Here is a 16,950-nt window from a genome sequence, read left to right as displayed (position 1 = left end):
GGCGGGGGGAAGAGGGAGAGGGCCCGACACGGAGACTGAGCCCCAGCCCAGGGTGCGGAGCCCAGACACTAGGCAGTGCCTGGGAGGACGGTGCCGCAGGCCGCGGGGGCTCGGGGCTCGCCGGGCCGGGCTCGCCGGTGACTCACCCAGGTGAGCAGACTCTCCCCGAGCTCGGCGCGCTCCAGGCTCTCCACGTTGAACATAATGCGGGCGGGCGGGCGAGCTCAGCGGGGCAAGGCCGCCGGATGCCGCTACCGGGGCCAAGTCGCAGGCGACGCCGCTTCCCCGGGCCAGGCTGTGGCGCAGACACGTCACCGGGCCGCCGGGACCCGAGACGTCACCAGGGCCGCCGGGACCGCCCGCCCTCTCATTCCCGCCGCGCCCGCCCGCGCACATGCTGCCAGGGGCGCCCTTTCACGTCCACAGTTGTTTGTGCGCAATGCGTTGTGGGGCCTGGACTTCCGGCACCTGTGGGGAGGCCTCGGCTGCCCAGGAGCGAGACCAGGTCTGGTACCTCCTGCCGACAGCCGGACCCCTGCGCCTGAGGATGTCTGGCCCCCACTCGCCTACTCCTACCAAACACCCTCCCGCTTCGGGCATCCTGCCGAGCGGATGCTCGGCCCCCCCCATCCCCCACCAAACACACCTTTCTCCCCGGTGCGCCTCGCCCCGCCACCCCCATCCCCCCACCCCACCAAAACCTCTCCCCCTTGTGGGCGCCTCGGCGAGTCCCGCCACCCCTCCCCCACCAAACGAAACCCCCCCGTGGGCGCCTCTGGCGAGTCCACGCCACCCTCGCATAGCTCCAAAACACACACCCACTCACCGGGCGTCTAGAGAGCCTGGCCACCACCCCCCACCAAACACACACACACCCTGGGCGCCATGGCGAGGCCCCCGCCACCCCTCCCCCACCCACAAAAACCCTCCCCCCTTTGGGGCGCCTGGGCGAGCCCCGCCACCCCTCCCCACACCAAACACCCCCCCGGGCGCTTGGCGTAGTCCGCCCACCCCATCCTACATAACACACACAGCCCACTCACCGGGGATCTGAGAGAGCCTGGCCACCGACCCCCACCAAAACACACCACACCCTGGGAGCGCGCCACCCCCCTGGCGATGCGGCCCCCGCCACCTCCCAACCCCCCGTGGCGCCCCGACCTCCACCCCATCCACCAAAACCACCCACCCCTTTGACCCCCACCAAACACACAGCACCCTGGCGCCTGGCGAGCCCCGCCACCCCTCCACACCAAACACCCCTCCCGGGGCGCCTGGCGAGTTTCCCGCCACCCCATCTCTACCAAACACTACACCCCCACTCACCGGTCGTCTGGAAGCAGCCTGGCCACCGACCCCCACCCAAACACACACACCATGAGGTTGCCTGGCGAGCCCCGCCGACCCTCCCCGCACCAATACACATTTCACATTGCTTCTCATTCACACCTCTGGGTGCCTGGCGAGCCGCGGCGCCACCCGCTACCCTCACCACACAGGTCGGCACTCACACCCATCAGTGCGTGCCTGCCAAGCCCGGCCCACCATTCTCCTCTACCAAACACACACCCTCGTCTGCCAGCGTTCTTTTGGGCTCGAGCAGCGGACGCCCGGTCGGGCTCTCCTTCGTCCCCCACTTTCAGCAAGTTGCTGTCGTGCACGCCGCTTATTATTCACATCTAATTAAAGTTTGGTGTCAGTCATCATTGTACTATTCTGCATTCTAACTACATACCACGTGCAGCGCGTGGAGAGAAGGCGGGATGGCCCCGCCGCCTTAAGCCTTTGGAACGAGCCAGTACCCGTCCCACCCCCACCAAACACCCCCCCCCCCCACTTGGATGCCTGGCCCTGGGGCGAGCCCCACCACACATGCCCCTGGGGTGAGCTTGGCTGCTCTTCCCCTACCAGACACACATTCCTCGGGCCACTGACCCCTGCCCACCCGTCCCCTTTAGTGCCTGCTCCTGGGGCGGGCCCTGCCGCGCACACACCTCTATGGCCCTTGTGTGCCCCTACATTCTGGTGCGAACCCAGGCACTTCCCCACCCGCTTTGGGCCCCTAGATCCTGGTATGAGCCTGGTCTTTTTCACCACCGCATTTACTTTGCCACCCTGCGACCTATTCTGTTCATTTCTCTCCATCGCATACACTGTATTGTTCTGCTTCCTTCTTGCCTCTTTTTCCTGTTTATGAATGAAATTTGGATCTAAACACATAAGTGGTTGGTTTGTTTTTTTGAAAAAAGAAAATGTGGTCTGTGGGGCTATTTGTTTTGATCTCTCAGTCCAGTCAATAAACATTAATTAGAGAATGCTGATGCCTGAAATGGTACAGCTCAGAACTCCAGCTTGGATGATTTTAGATGTCAGCTGTTCTGAGAAACTAGGTTCCCAGCCAGTTGAGCTCAAAGAGCCAGGATACTTGCTCACACTCAACTTTTGACTTTGACAGGGCATGCCCCTTATAACCCCTACTGGCTCTTGGCCTTATTAGCCTGTGTATTTCTATTGAGTTTCATGGAACTACTGTAACAGTAGTGCTGAACACTATATTGGTAGTGTTTGCAGGTTTTGGCCCATAGCTTGTCAAATCAAAGAAACGCTTGACATTATATAGTCTTTGTATTGCTCATTTCAATAAAGATGTTTTAAAAAATGTGGGAATAATATTTTTACATAAATAGTGGAAATGACCAGTTAAGATAATTTAAGTGCTGAGGCTAGATACTTGTTTCAGGGAGGCTGAGTTACAGTTCTGTGATAAATGAAAGATGGTTGTGGTGGGGGGAAATAGCTCCCTTTTATGAACAGCCAGCCAGCCAGTTACCTTTAAAATCCCTCTTAGTAGTTTTCTCTACTTGCTTTACCTGTAAAGGGTTAAAAAGTCCCCCTGCATAGGTAAAAGGAAGAGAGTGGGCACCTGACCAAAAGAGCCAATGGGAAGGCTAGAATTTTTAAAATTGGGGGAAAAGACAGGGCTGGAACTATGCTGTAAGAAGCTTGGGGCCAGGTATGAAAAATCATCTGACTCATACCTAGAAACCCCCAGATATGTAAGTAGATCAGGAAATGTGTAGGAAGACATGATTAGGATTATTTATTTTTATTTCTTTATGGCTTGTGGACTCCTGCGCTAACCCTAAATGCTTTTGTTTTGCTTGTAACCTGTAAGCTGGACCTCAAGAAGGTTATTCTCTGTGCTTCATTCTTGTGGGTTGTTAAATCTAGCAATAGCCTAAGTTTTCAAATATATTTTATTCCTTTTTGTTTTTAATAAAATTTACTGTTTTTAAGAACAGGATTGGATTTTGTATCCTAAGAGGTTTGTGCACATGTTTAATTAGCTGGTGGCAACAGCTGATTTCCTTTCTTTTTTTCTTTCTCAGCTCTTCCCTGGAAGGAGGATGAAAGGGCTTGAGTGTACCCCACAGGAAGGAATTACCAAGTGCTCCTTCCTGGGCTCTCAAAGGGGTTTTGCACTTGGGTGGTGGTAGCATCTACCCATCCAAGGTCAGATAAAAGCTGCAACCTTGGGAGTTTAATACCAGCCTGGAGTGGCCAGTATTAATGTTTAGAATCCTTGCAGGCCCCCACCTTCTGCACTCAAAATGCTAGAGTGGGGAATCAGCCTTGATAAGTTTCCTTTCCATTAAGTATGTGTGAAGGCAGGTTTGCATGGCAGAAAAGTAGGTTACTTATAAGCAACCAGTATTCTCTGAAAATATTGCCTCCACAGAGAAACATCCATCCTCTCTAATTCTTTGCTTCTCCATAGTGTCTACGTTGAGCAGGTCAATAGAAACTAGGGATTCAGTCTGTGATCCTTAGGCAATGACTCAGGACACCCCAAATTAGCTGACTGCTTTTAAATTGTTCCAAGCATGTCTCAACACAGTTTGTGGATTCGTGAGGACAGCATATTCATAGAAATTATTACTAATAAGTAATATAGTTTGGGAATGTGGGAGTGGCTTTTTAAAGGAGGAATTTCAGATATTGTTCTCCTTCTTAAAATTGCTTTGTATCTTCTTGATAAAGTCTTGTTTATCCACATCGAATTCCTGTTTACTCACAGAATAGGTAATATACATGCAGTGACTGAGTTCTTCCCCACCCTGTCTACTCAACATGCTTCAACTCTGCATTGGGTGGGGGCAGTATGTAGCAGGGTGAGTGGGAAGTTCAGTCTCAGTAACCAGTTGAATCCTTGGCCTGTCTGCTGAGGTAGCCAACAAGGATGTCAATTACAATGGCTTATGCAATGTGGATGCCCTGTTAGCTAGGAATTGGACTGAAACTGGTTTTGTCTATCTGCTGCAAGCTATCTGCGGAATTTCACCCATACAATGAGAGAGATGTCTTTCTGTTCTAACAAAATGTTTTAGTTCAGTAGTATCTTCCCTCAGAGATTCAGTTTGAATCCCTGAGAGGTAAGTGCCTTTGAAATGCTTCTTGGAAAGGAAGGGGTGTTTGTACCCTGCAACATTTTCACCCACTGAGGTATCTCTCTCCCAGCAGGAGAGTAATACCTATTTTCTTTTTTCTCCTTTAGGAAAAGATGTTTTCCAGAGGCTACTGACCCCAGAATTCCCAAAGACCTGCTTTAGCAGGTAAGTATATGGAATTGTCAGTCCTAAGAGTTTTTACATGAAAGCAAAGGACACTTTCCCAGTAAAACTGCTCTTGCAGAGCTGAAGGACCTCAGCTTTTTGGGAAAATTTCCACTTTACTGAGAAAGCTATCAAGACTGTAAAGGTCTCTTTCACAAGTACACAGAGTTCAGGGGTCAGTGGGAATCTGAGACTGGTAGAGGCTCTAAGAACAGTTGCTCATCCCTTGAGTGAGTGTTTCACATGGATGATGGTGACAGCATGGTTGCCAGTGACACCAAAAGTGCTGGGTATAGATTTGATTGCCCCAGCTGAGATGACTTGTTTAATACTGTAATGTCAGAAGTATTGTAGCTGTACCTCTAAAGTAGTTACTCAGTAATGTTGATCCTGTTAATACTCACTGCTTGATCACTTAACAGCACACCATCCGAATAAACAGTATTCTTTTGTTTATCCTTCCCACAGAATTTATCTTGGCAATTAATATCTTCTTTTAAAAATTGATCTCCTTGCTTGTCTGTTCACATGTTGTCCTTCCTCCTTTTAGTTTGACTACCTGCAGTTTTTATTAAGTATAATAAAAATTAACAAAATAGTCTTTAATATTGAAGCTTATTCATATTATTTTTACTTAAATGTGTACACAGGTGCCTTGTATGCAAACATCTCATCATGTTTACATAATCAAAATCAACAAATCCTCCTTCCTATGATACAGGCAGCATCAGTTGACAACCCTCTGTTCTCTAAAGATGATGTTTGCCAGAATTCTTGCTCATGGCTTTTAGCTCCAGCAACACTTCCTCAGCTCTTACAGAACATTCGTCATGAAGGAAGTGGCAAAGTGTGAGCCGGGGATATTAGGCAGCTTATTGACATATCGTGAAGTATTGGAAGATAGACCAACGTCTCTGCAGCCCCTTGACATCAGATTCATGCAAGGTTTGATACTTCTAAAACGTCCCATTAAAAAACCCCTATGTCATGCATTCTTAATGTAGTTTTGACAAGCTGATGAAAGTTCCTTTTAAATCATTTCTGTGAATTTTAATCTCTAACATGGAATTTCCTTTGGTAGTAGTGATGCAAGCTTGTCAAGTAAGTTTCAGGGCCTAATGATTGATCCGTCTGACACCAGATTATACAAGCAATAGGTGTGCTAGAGTCTCATCTGAGATTCCTCTGCAAGGTAGTGCTGGGGTTCCTGTCCTGCTAGTGTTTCTCCTATGCCCACTTGCTCATCCCAGTGATGCCCTTCTCTATGCATTAATTGTTGAAAGATCCTTGGGATTCTGCATGAAACAGACGAGGTGCATAGAAATTGTCTGACTGGATCAGACCAATGGTCTGTCTAGTCTAGTATCCTACTTCTGACAGTGACCAGTGCTTCACAGGAAGAAACCTTGCAGGAGGAAGATGGGATAATCTGGCACCAAGTAAAGTTTCCACCTGTCCCCCAATATTTAAAGGGTAGTTCATGCCCCCAAAGTTTGAGGGCTCATCTACATAGTAAAAGGAACCAAAATAACTACATCAGTTGTAAGTCACATCTTTAATTATATCAGTGTAAGTCCATATGTGCATATTCTTAGTTTGGAAAAAGTGCCCTACAAAAATTGACATAAATTATGTAAAAATAGAAAACAAAAGTATCCATGCACACACTTGCACTAATAAGTAATTATAGTTGTGACTTGAACCTTATTTTCGTTCCATTTATCATTTAGATAAGCCCTGTGGGATAATATTCCTTCCAAATCTCTTGTTTATTTTTTAATCCTATTATGAGGATAACAAGAGTTAATGTCCAGTTCTTTTTTGGATTAGTCACTCTTTCCATTATCCTGGTACATTTTTCTTTGGGATGTATTTTTTTTAGTCATGATAAATCATTTTGCATTGGCTTATCCTGGGAGCTTCATCTGCTTTGAAACCAAAGACACTGATTAGCAATTTTAGAGGACAGCATTTATCCTGGCAGAAGTTGGCATGCAACAGCCAGTAGGTGCCTGGGCTTGTTCTTCTGTAAATTGTTTAAGAGCCAAGGGTATTCCACCAGTCTCGCACTAAGAAGCAAAAGCCCAGGAGCAAGAATCCTGTCAGAATATTGTCTTCTGAGAAACAGAATTTCAAGTAAATAATTTCCCTTATTCACCCCCAACAAATCCTTAAAAGGACACTCTCAATTCAAATCTCTCTTTAAGTAAGGGATATGAGCAAACTGATGAGCCTTGTACTATGCCCTGAAAGTCCAAAGATGTATGTGACCTCCTAATTTCTTGGTTACTCGTTTTTCATGCCATCTCAATTTGTCATTTCTAGACCACCTAGAGCCATAATAAGGTCCTTCATTTTTCCTATACCTATGTGACCCTTGTGCCTAAAATCTTTGTAATCTCTCTTGGGAGTATAATAGCAGATAAGACATCCCCAGCAGATAAGTAAGAGGCATTCAGATACACCTCTACCTCGATATAACGCTGTCTTCTGGAGCCAAAAAATCTTACCATGTTATAGGTGAAACCGCGTTATATCGAACTTGCTTTGATCCACTGGAACGTGCAGCCTCCCCCCGCCCCCACCCGGAGCACTGCTTTACCGCGTAATATCCGATTTCATGTTATATTGAGTGGCGTTATAACAGGGTAGAGGTGTACATGGAAAATGTAGAAAATCATGAATATTCTGGTCTGACTAGCCAGCAATAATTATTTCACCTACTATGGCAAGCACAGGTTCATTTTTAATGTCCTTCTAAAGGATGGTATGTGGGATTGTTCTAGCTGTGCAATATGAAACAGAATCTTGATAGTATTTCTCTTGTTAGCTGGCATTTCAGAAGCATAATGAGGGCATTAACATGCCCCTTTGTGCCCTTAAATTTCAAAGTCCTCTGTATGTGCTTCCAAGAATAAAAGCCACTGTTGTAATTTAAGACGCTGTTGTTTGTGATATTCCTCTATTGGGAAAGAAGCAATGGAGATTAAGTAGATAACTTGTGACCAGTGTGAATTTTTAACCAGACAGTAATTAAATCAGCCTTGAAAAATTCTACTTGCCTACGGCAAATAATTCTTTGTTGACGAGCGTAAATAATCATTAGTTTTACTATCACCAGTCTGAGTCACCATGATAAAGAGCAGGCAAGAATTTGTGCCTGAGCTGGTAACTTGTAATGACAATTTTGCCCAGATAAATTACATTTCTTAGAATCATAGAATATCAGGGTTGGAAGGGACCTCAGGAGATCATCTAGTCCAACCCCCTGCTCAAAGCAGGATCAGTCCCCAACTAAATCATCCGAGCCATGGCTTTGTCTAGCCTGATCTTAAAAACCTCTAAGGAAGGGGATTCCACCACCTCCCTAGGTAACCCATTCCAGTACTTGACCACTCTTCATACCTTCTACCCACCCCCAGTCCCTACCACTCTGTCTGTGTATAGTTCCATTCCATAGTCATTGAGAATCATGATGCAAATGCATCTGGTATCAGCTTGTCTGCTATTTAACCAAGTCCTGATCAAGCCAATTGTGACATAGTTGGGTCTCAGTGCAAAAGATAAGGTAATGCTTTCTTTTCTTTTTCTCGCTGAAGAGCCCTGATATTTTATATTAGAAACACCAGGAGATTAAAGAGGACTGGCAATTAAAAATCTGGTTAGTGTCCTTTTTGCTTCTTTTTTGATGTTTCAAGAAGGACTGAAATTTTTTGCTATTTAAAAAAAAATGGCTGGTTTTTGGGGTTTTTTTTTGTCTTTTGTAAGTTGATTTTGCTGGAGGATTGTGAGCTTTCTCATTTCTTAACTGAAAGGCAGTGTGGGAATGAAACTTCATTAAAGAGAGAGTCTCCCAACTGATTATTCAGTTGAATGGATGTCAAGAAAACACAAGTTCTTAAAAGTCTGAGTAAAAGTTACCTCTCCTCTCAATTATTAGTTTCACTTCCTTGTTTTTTTTTCTAAAGTAATTTTTCATCTATAGTCTTCCATGAAAACTAGCATAAACAAGAATTTGTAGTATAAAAGAGAAGGAACAAATTAAAAAACTTTCTATCCTCCTTTATACATCATAAAGAAACAATGAGCACAAATTTTTAACACAGAGAAGGAAGAATGTCTTTTAAATGGATTATTCGGCATCTGAAAAACACATGGTCTTGCAGTTAGGTTGATTCAACTAAAATTGTTAAGATGAAAAGTTTAGGTAAATATAATTAAAAATAATAATTTGCATAAATAATGGAGCATGGCAAGAATTTCATAAAGTAGTTGAATACAAACCTTATTTGCTTATGTCAACTCATTGTTGATTCTCTAGGAGAGCCCTGAGACACTTCAGTAAAAATAAATAAGTACGGAGACAGAAATCCAAATTTAATTCAGTCTCCTACATACCCTTAATCCTTACCCACATCTGTCTCCAATAACATACACCTCCAAACAACATGTTAGTTTTAACTTGGACCATGTGGCATTTGGAAATGGATGTTTCTCAGTTTCCTTCGTGTCAGCCAGTCTTCACAATGGGCAGCCCCCTTCTGTATGGCAACTGGAGGCAACCAGGGTCTTTGCTCTGAGCTTGGCTTTAAGGATGCCCCTCCGGAAGATCTCCCCAGAATTTTTTGCCCTCCAAGCAATACATAGAGCAGAATTCAAGTCTCTCTTTGAAGCAGAGCTTTCACAAGATTTTTGAAGTGTTCTTAACTAAACATGTGGCTTCTTCAGTGGCTTCAAGACTTTTCGGCTCAAAACTGCTGAGCTTAGAAAATCTTTTGGCTTTCAGAAGAGAGTCTGAAGGACATAATCTCTCCTCACCTCTGAGAAATGGCAGATAGACAGTAGGCCACAGAAACCCAGCTCCTTGGTGCTGTGGGCAAGCTCCACAGCAAGACAGTTGAGCAGTCCTCGGTGAAGCTTCCTTCCGTGTCACCTGACCAGAATCAGTGGCATGGAACTAGGGGTTAAGATTTTCAAAGCCTCCCTGCCGCTCCCCCTGAATCCCACAGCTTGAAGAGCAAGCAGGAAAGTTTCACTGGAGTCTCCTGAATCTTGGGAGAAGGAATGATTTCCCTCGTAGCAACCAGGATGAAGAAATGCCTGCTCCTGGCCAACATATAGGCAAGGTCCATGCTGAAGTTGTTGAGAAGGCTGTAAAACAAGCCCATCCCACAAGCTGCTTTACCTGCAAGGCCACGGCTGCCTGAAAGATGCCAGTTACTGCCACCTTTCTGATGCCAGATAGTCGCTAGTGGCTGCCGCTCAACCTTTATTCTGTGCAGTTGGTCCCTGCTCAGCCCAGACACAGCAGCAGGGAGCATGGAGTGAAATAATTCAGATCCTTTTCCTTGTGAGATGGACTTACCTCCTCTCCTCGTCCAACTTCTCGAGGTCCAACAGGAGGTCACAGAATGGCTACTGTTTTCCTTAAGGACATATGCAGAATACAAGGATGTCCTTTTCACTCGGGTCCTTTCACACACACCCTAATTTTTCTCTCAGGAGTTTTTCCCCGTTCTTACAGTCCTTAAAAATATCATCACTCATCCACTTACTGGGAGGCAGAATGCATTGGCTTCTCTTTTTTCACTGCTGCACAGAAACTGAAATAGGCAGCTCCCATAAATATAATGGAGACTAGCTCCCACAAATGTAATGGAGGCTAGCCTGTAAATTCCCCACGGTGATAGAAGACCAGACCTTCATGTCCATGTTGAGTTTTGGTGAAAAGATGTGTTTTGAGACTATCAGTAGTAGACTAGTGGAAATTTTGCCACAATAATGGGCATGCTTTCCTCTAAGTGTAACCGTATCATTACTGGTGTACACTAATTTCCATGACTTTGGTGTTCTTTCTTTCCATTTAGTATATATTTAGGGCTAATTAATAACTTCCTGGCTGGCATTTTTCAAACATTAAGGGACAAATTCTGAAATGATTTATTACATAAGGAGGTATCAGGGAGTCCTAAAATGGTGGCGTGTGTACTGAGGGGGGGTGGAGATAGAGGTAGAAGATTATATAAATTATACAAATTTAGATTAGTCTCATATTTTGTCTCCAAGAGTCCATATTTATCATCAAGGAAAAATATTTTTAAAACTTTAATTGTGATGGAACACAGTTCCAGCATGATATTTTGTAAACATGTCACTCCTTTCCCAAAGCCAGCTTCATTTTCTCTGGTTGATTTCATAATGTTCACAACTGTGGTTCAGAGCCCATCTTGATTGCCACAGGAGCTCTTAACAGCTTGTTGCAGTCAATTTTATTTGGTTTACCTCTCCCACTGTAGTTTAGCCAACATTATCTGTAGAAGATGTCACTCTGATATTTGCCGATATGAAGTTAACAAAAAAACAAATGTTATGTTAAGGGTTAGAACAAGGGTAGGCAACCTATGGCATACGTGCCAAAGGTGGCACGCAAGCTGATTTTCAGTGGCACTCACGCTGCCCAGGTCCTGGCCGTCGGTCCAGAGGGCTCTGCATTTTAATTTAATTTTAAATGAAACTCCTTAAACATTTAAAAAACCTTATTTACTTTACATACAACAATAGTTTAGTTCTATAGTATAGACTTTTAGAAAGAGACCTTCTAAAAAACATTAAAATGTATTACTGGCACGCAAAACCTTAAATCAGAGTGAGTAAATGAGGACTTAGCACACCACTTATGAAAAGTTGCCAACACCTGGGTTAGAACAAGACGTAATCTGAAAATGACCTTTTCCTTCAAGGCTTAGCCCAGAGGCTTCCAAACTGTGCCCTGAGGAGCACTTGCTGTTAATCCGAGGAAAGTGGCTGGGTGTACTGTGCTAAATTTCCATGTTTCCTACAGATGGAAATGGAACATGTAGGAAGGGCAGATAGAATGAAGAGCAAGAGTAGGAGGCATGATTAGCTCCTTCCCCATCCCCCATTAATACTTCTTAAATATTCTTTTGTGTAAGTAAATGCTATAGGGTGGATTTCTCAAAAACTCCCATTGACTTCAATAGTAGCAACGTTAGGCTAACATTTATCGCTTATGAAAATCCCACCTGTAGTTGCCATAGATAGGGGATGGTCCAAAAGACTGTTACAATGTGGTTTACGCTATGAACAAGTTTGAGAACCCCTAGCACTTCAGACCATGGATGCATACTCGATGTAGATAGGCTGTATTTGGAACATGTGTCAAATCAAGCAGTTTCTCCTATCAAGGATCCTCAGGTAGTATATCTGGCAGATTCAAAAAAATCTTGTTTAATTTTAACACTTCAGATAGCAGCCAATCATTTAAAACTTTTGCTGGTATTATAATGGTATTAGTTCCACTCCCTACAACAAGCTGTGTATATATGGTCAAATTCAACTTTTTTCCCACTTTGTTTTTTTAGTATATATTCCAACCAATAAATTATATATAGCTTCAAGAGGTGTGTGTGTGTATATATATATATGTGCATACATATATATATATATATATTATATATATGTTCTTTTTATGTTTTAGACCTGGAATGGCCAGTCAACAAGCAGAAGTTCAGAGTTTGAAACTAGATAATGATTCGGTTATAGAAGGAATAAGTGACCAGGTACTGGTGGCTGTTGTGCTCAGTTTCACTTTCATTGCTGCTCTGGTGTATATGCTTTTAAGGTGAGACAATGTTGATAGGAATTGATCAATACATGCATTCCAACATTACTGTGAAGTTTTAACTTTTTCTATTAAATTGAGTAGTTGCATTAAGGTGCAAAGTAATTATGGTTCCATGCTGTTGAAATAAATTGTTGACATCCCAATCTAGATATCTTGTTATTTAATTGAAGATTGCTTGACACATTTTGATGTTTAGTCCATAACCGTAATGAAATGACATGTTTTCCAGGGATGATGCCAAACTCTTTTCCGGATCTTCAGCTGGTCAAATTGAATATGGTCCAACATTTCCTGAGAATGTAAATTACTGAATTCATGGCCTGCATAGTTAATATCACAATCACTTGCTACTTATAGAGATGTTAATAGTGACCCTGTAGTTAAGGTTGCAGTTACACTTCTGTTATAAATCCTAGTTTTAATTCCCTTAAACTTTTGAATGGATTGACTGATTTGTTTGTAAATAGTTGGTTTGTAAATATGTTTCAAATACTGTAGGACAGGAGGAGATTTTTTTTGAAAAAAAATACCTCTACCCTGCTATAACGCGGTCGTGGGGAGCCAAAAATCCGTATTGCATTATAGCTGAAACCCCGTTACATCGGGGTAGGGGCGGCAGGGTTCCAGCAGTGATTTAAAGAGCTCTGGGCTCCAGCCGCTGTGGGGAGCCCCAGGCCCTTTAAATCACTGATGAGCCCCGCTGCCACAGCCCCGGGGTAGCAGCAGCAGGATTCCAGCGGTGATTTAAAGGGCCCGAGGCTCCCTGCAGCAGCCGGAGCCCCGGACCCTTTAAAGTGCTGCCGGAGCCCTGCTGCTACTGTACTATACGCAAACCTGTGTTATACTGGGTTGCGTTATAGTGGGATAGAGGTATGTCTATACATTTAGGATTAAAGAATTTTGTGCGCCAGGTAATCAAAATGTATCTGGATTTTCAAAATTGCTCTATTCAAAGTGATGAAGTTGTTGTTGATTCTTCAGCAAATTAATTGTCTACGATTCAGATTGCATGCCATTATACAGGTTTGTAGACATTTGAACATAGCAAATGTATGAGAAGAATTTTAAATAAACTTCATCGTGCACTGGATTTCAGTCATTGAATTCTGCATAAAAATATGTGCATGCTGGCAAGGGAAGCTCTCTGAGGGGCCGAGCTGGAAGTAGGGACACCTATGGAGCATGCCTTAGAGGAACCTGAAAGAACTAAGGGAGTAGACTCGATGGTGGGGCTTAGCAGTTCTACAGTAGCACATGGGGTAGAACAGGCACTCTACAGTCTCCTGTATCAAAGGAATTCTACAAGAGGGGTGCATTTTAGCTCTGCGTCCCTCCTGCAAAGGTTAGCTCTTGCTCCTCAGACCCCTGAAAGACACTCTTTTGTCTTCATCCTATGTCTTCTCAGTTTCCTTTTTTCCGGTCCCTTTGGTCTTTTCTGTGACTTGCGCTATTTAAGTTTTTAGTATTAGAAATTAAATGTATAAACATATAAATATGGCTTCTGTTTTAGGGATTTTTTAAATTTCATTTTTCAGGGTTTATTTTTAGCAATTTTTGAGTTTTATGTAGATGTCCAAAATTGGGGGGGTTTCTGGGATTTGTTTTTATGTATGCTGTAATGAGCATCAGACAAAGTGGGTATTCACCCATGAAAGCTCATGCTCCAATACGTCTGTTAGTCTATAAGGTGCCTCAGAACTCTTTGCTGCTTGTAATGAGTAATGAATATTACAGTATATACATTACTCATTGCAGTAGTGTATACTGTAATTAGTAATCTCTTTGTAATATTCCTTAGTGTGCTTTCACATAGTACTGTTTCAAACAGCACTACATTAAAGCGCACTAGGGAACATTTAGTGTGCACCAGCAGGGTCTACAAGGACCAGTTGATGTGTAGCTCATTAGTATGATTCAAAAGTCTCACCCCCGTAGTCCTCATTACTCCTTCATTGGGGATAAGCCCTTAGAAACAAGTCGCTGTTTCCTGTGTTTACTGGATAAACACCGTTTTTATTTATTTTGTGTGGGTTTACTGGGTGTGTTTTCAGTGTTTATTGTTTAAAATCTAAAATCAGAAATCCTACCTATAAACCAATATTTAAATATTTAACACTTAAAAGGTTTATATTTAATAAATTAAACATTTTGATAAGTTTAATTTGGAAATGTTTTTAACTTTAAAAAGGAAGATAATAGAAGTATGAAGGAGGAAAGAAGAATGGAAGCATGAGGAGGCATGCATAGAATAAGGGATTTTGATGAGCAATATTGGAGCAGGCAGAGTTTTCTTGGAGTTGGAGCTTCAGGGATACATGGCTACGATGAGAGTTGCTGATGGCCTGGGTAAGGGAGCTAGTCGGCTTGATACCTTTTACAGAGCAAAGGGCTACATACAGAATGCACACACTGGATCCGCCTTCATGTCCTAAATGGTTATTTGCTGGAGAAGCAAACTGGATTGAAACATAGAGCAATTCAGTGCTTTTGTGCTTAAGGTTATCTTTAAGACAGCATAACTCTTTAAAGGGTGAATCATAGAACTGGAAGGGACTCATGGCAAGACTAAGTATTTTCTAGACCAAGGGTCCGCAGCCTTTCAGAATGGTGTGCCGAGTCTTCATTTATTCACTCTAATTCAAGGTTTCACGTGCCAGTAATACATTGTAATGTTTTTAGAAGGTCTCTTTCTATAAGTTCATAATATATAACTAATCTATTGTATGTGAAGTAAATAAGATTTTTAAAATGTTTAAGAAGCTTCATTTTAAAATTAAACTAAAATGCAGAGCCCCCCAGACTGGTGGCCAGGATCCAGGCAGTGAGTGCGCCACTGTAAATCAACTTGCGTTCTGCCTATGGCACCCCTGATCTAGACCATCCCTGACAGGTGTTTGTCTAACCTGCTCTTAAAAATATCCAGTTATGGAGAGTCCACAACCTCCCTAGGCAATTTATTCCAGTGCTTAACCACCCTGACAGTTAGGAAGTTTTTCCAATGTCCAACCTAAACCTTCCTTGCTGCAATATAAGCCCATTGTTTCTTGTCCTATTCTCAGAGATTTAATAAGAAAAACAATTTTTCTCCCTCCTCCTTGTAACAACCTTTTATGTATTTGAAAGCTGTTATCATGTCTCCTCTCAGTCTTCTCCAAACGAAACAAACTCAATTTTTTCAATCTTCACTAATAGGTCATGTTTTCTAGACCTTTAATCATTTTTGTTGCTCTTCTCTGGACTTTCTCCAATTTGTCTACATCTTTCCTGAAATGTGGCACCCAGAACTGCACATAATACTCCCGTTCTATTCTGCGCTGATTAGGCCTCAACTGAAGAATTACTTCTTGTGTCTTGCTTACAACTCTCCTGCTAATATATCCCAGAATGACGTTTGCTTTTTTTTACGACAGCATTACACTGTTGCCTTATATTTAGCTTGTGGTCCACTATGACCCCCAGATCCTTTTCCACAGTACTCCTTCCTAGGCAGTCTTTTCCCATTCTGTATGCGTGCAACTGGTTGTTCCTTTCTAATTGGACTACTTTGCATTTGTCCTTATTGAATTTCCTCCTATTTACTTCAGACCATTTCTCCAGTTTGTCCAGATGATTTTGAATTTTAATCCTATTCTCCAAAGCACTTACAACCCTTCCCAGCTTGGTATTGTCCGCAAACTTTGTAAGTGTTCTCTCTATGCCATTATCTAAATCAGTGGTGAAGAAATTGAACAGAACTGGACCCAGAACAGATCCCTGCGGGATCCCACTCATTATGCCATTCCAGCATGACTATGAACCACTGATAACTACTCTCTGGGAATGGTTTTCCAACCAGTTATGCACCCACCTCATAGTAGCTCCATCTAGGTTGCATTGCCTTGGTTTATGAGAAGGTCATGTGAGACAGTATCAAAAGCTTTACTAAAGTTGTTATACCATGTCTACCGCTTCCCCACAGCCACAAGGCTTGTTACCCTGTCAAAGAAAGCTATAAGGTTGATTTGACACGATTTGTTCTTCACTAATCCATTCTGATTATTACCTATCTTATTATTTTTTAGATGTTTGCAAATTGATGGCTTCATTATTTGCTCCATTATCTTTCCGGGTACAGAAGTTAAGCTTATTTCCTTATTGTCATTATTTTCTTTTTTATAGATAGGTACTATATTTGCCCTTTTCCGGTTTTCTGGAATCTCTCCCGTCTTCCATGATTTTTCAGAGATAATTGCTAATGGCTCAGATATCTCCTCAGTCAGCTCCTTAGGTATTCTAGGATGCATTTCATTAAGCAGCATCCTTGGCTGATTCAGCTCCTGAGCTTGAAGTATAGTAGGTGCCCGACTTCCTTACCCAGACTCCAGCATTGTCCCCACCTAAATCTGTAAACCTCTTGGATACCACTCTTCTTATCCACCAAATACTGGAGGGAAGGAGGAGCATGAGCCTCCTATTCTTTCACATGTGTCTCAACACCATACCCCTCCATGTTGCCATACCCTGCATCTGTTCTCCTTCCCACAGTCTCCTCATCCATACCTCTGTCTCATGCACTTATCCAGTTTTAGAGATTTTATTTTAAAATATTTAAAACTGGGTATGGGCATGTGGCAAGTATAGAATGAGAAAGAGGAGACTGGGAAGCTTGGAGTGGGGTTCATGACTGTTAAAGAGGGGTGCCAGGGAAGAACA

General features: G+C 43.1%; 2 protein-coding genes across 10 annotated transcripts in view; one reads left to right on the top strand and one right to left on the bottom strand.

Annotated features, from left to right (window-relative positions):
* HOOK3 (hook microtubule tethering protein 3) overlaps positions 1 to 331 on the bottom strand; it is a 138,777-nt gene extending 138,446 nt beyond the window's left edge. For 3 of the 6 annotated variants that reach the window (XM_075067422.1, XM_075067419.1, XM_075067420.1), the window contains exon 1: positions 147 to 315. In XM_075067422.1, coding sequence (XP_074923523.1) covers positions 147 to 203 — 57 coding nt within the window. In that variant the 5' untranslated portion in view covers positions 204 to 315. Of the gene's footprint in view, positions 1 to 146 lie in introns of all 6 variants that reach the window. The other 3 variants (XM_075067421.1, XM_032780303.2, XM_075067423.1) reach the window with 2 other exon arrangements.
* Positions 332 to 448: 117 nt separating this feature from the next.
* RNF170 (ring finger protein 170) overlaps positions 449 to 16,950 on the top strand; it is a 44,562-nt gene continuing 28,060 nt past the window's right edge. The window contains exons 1-4 of one of the 4 annotated variants that reach the window (XM_075067418.1): positions 449 to 505; positions 4,556 to 4,613; positions 8,213 to 8,274; positions 12,112 to 12,255. In XM_075067418.1, coding sequence (XP_074923519.1) covers positions 12,119 to 12,255 — 137 coding nt within the window. In that variant the 5' untranslated portion in view covers positions 449 to 505; positions 4,556 to 4,613; positions 8,213 to 8,274; positions 12,112 to 12,118. Of the gene's footprint in view, positions 506 to 4,522; positions 4,614 to 5,292; positions 5,559 to 8,212; positions 8,275 to 12,111; positions 12,256 to 16,950 lie in introns of those variants that run through there. The other 3 variants (XM_075067417.1, XM_032780305.2, XM_032780307.2) reach the window with 3 other exon arrangements.

This window comes from Chelonoidis abingdonii, chromosome 6 (genome assembly GCF_003597395.2).
Source record: "Chelonoidis abingdonii isolate Lonesome George chromosome 6, CheloAbing_2.0, whole genome shotgun sequence".
NCBI lineage: Eukaryota > Metazoa > Chordata > Testudines > Testudinidae > Chelonoidis > Chelonoidis abingdonii.
Note: the sequence above shows the minus strand (reverse complement) of the source record. Positions and strands in the feature narration are given on the sequence as shown.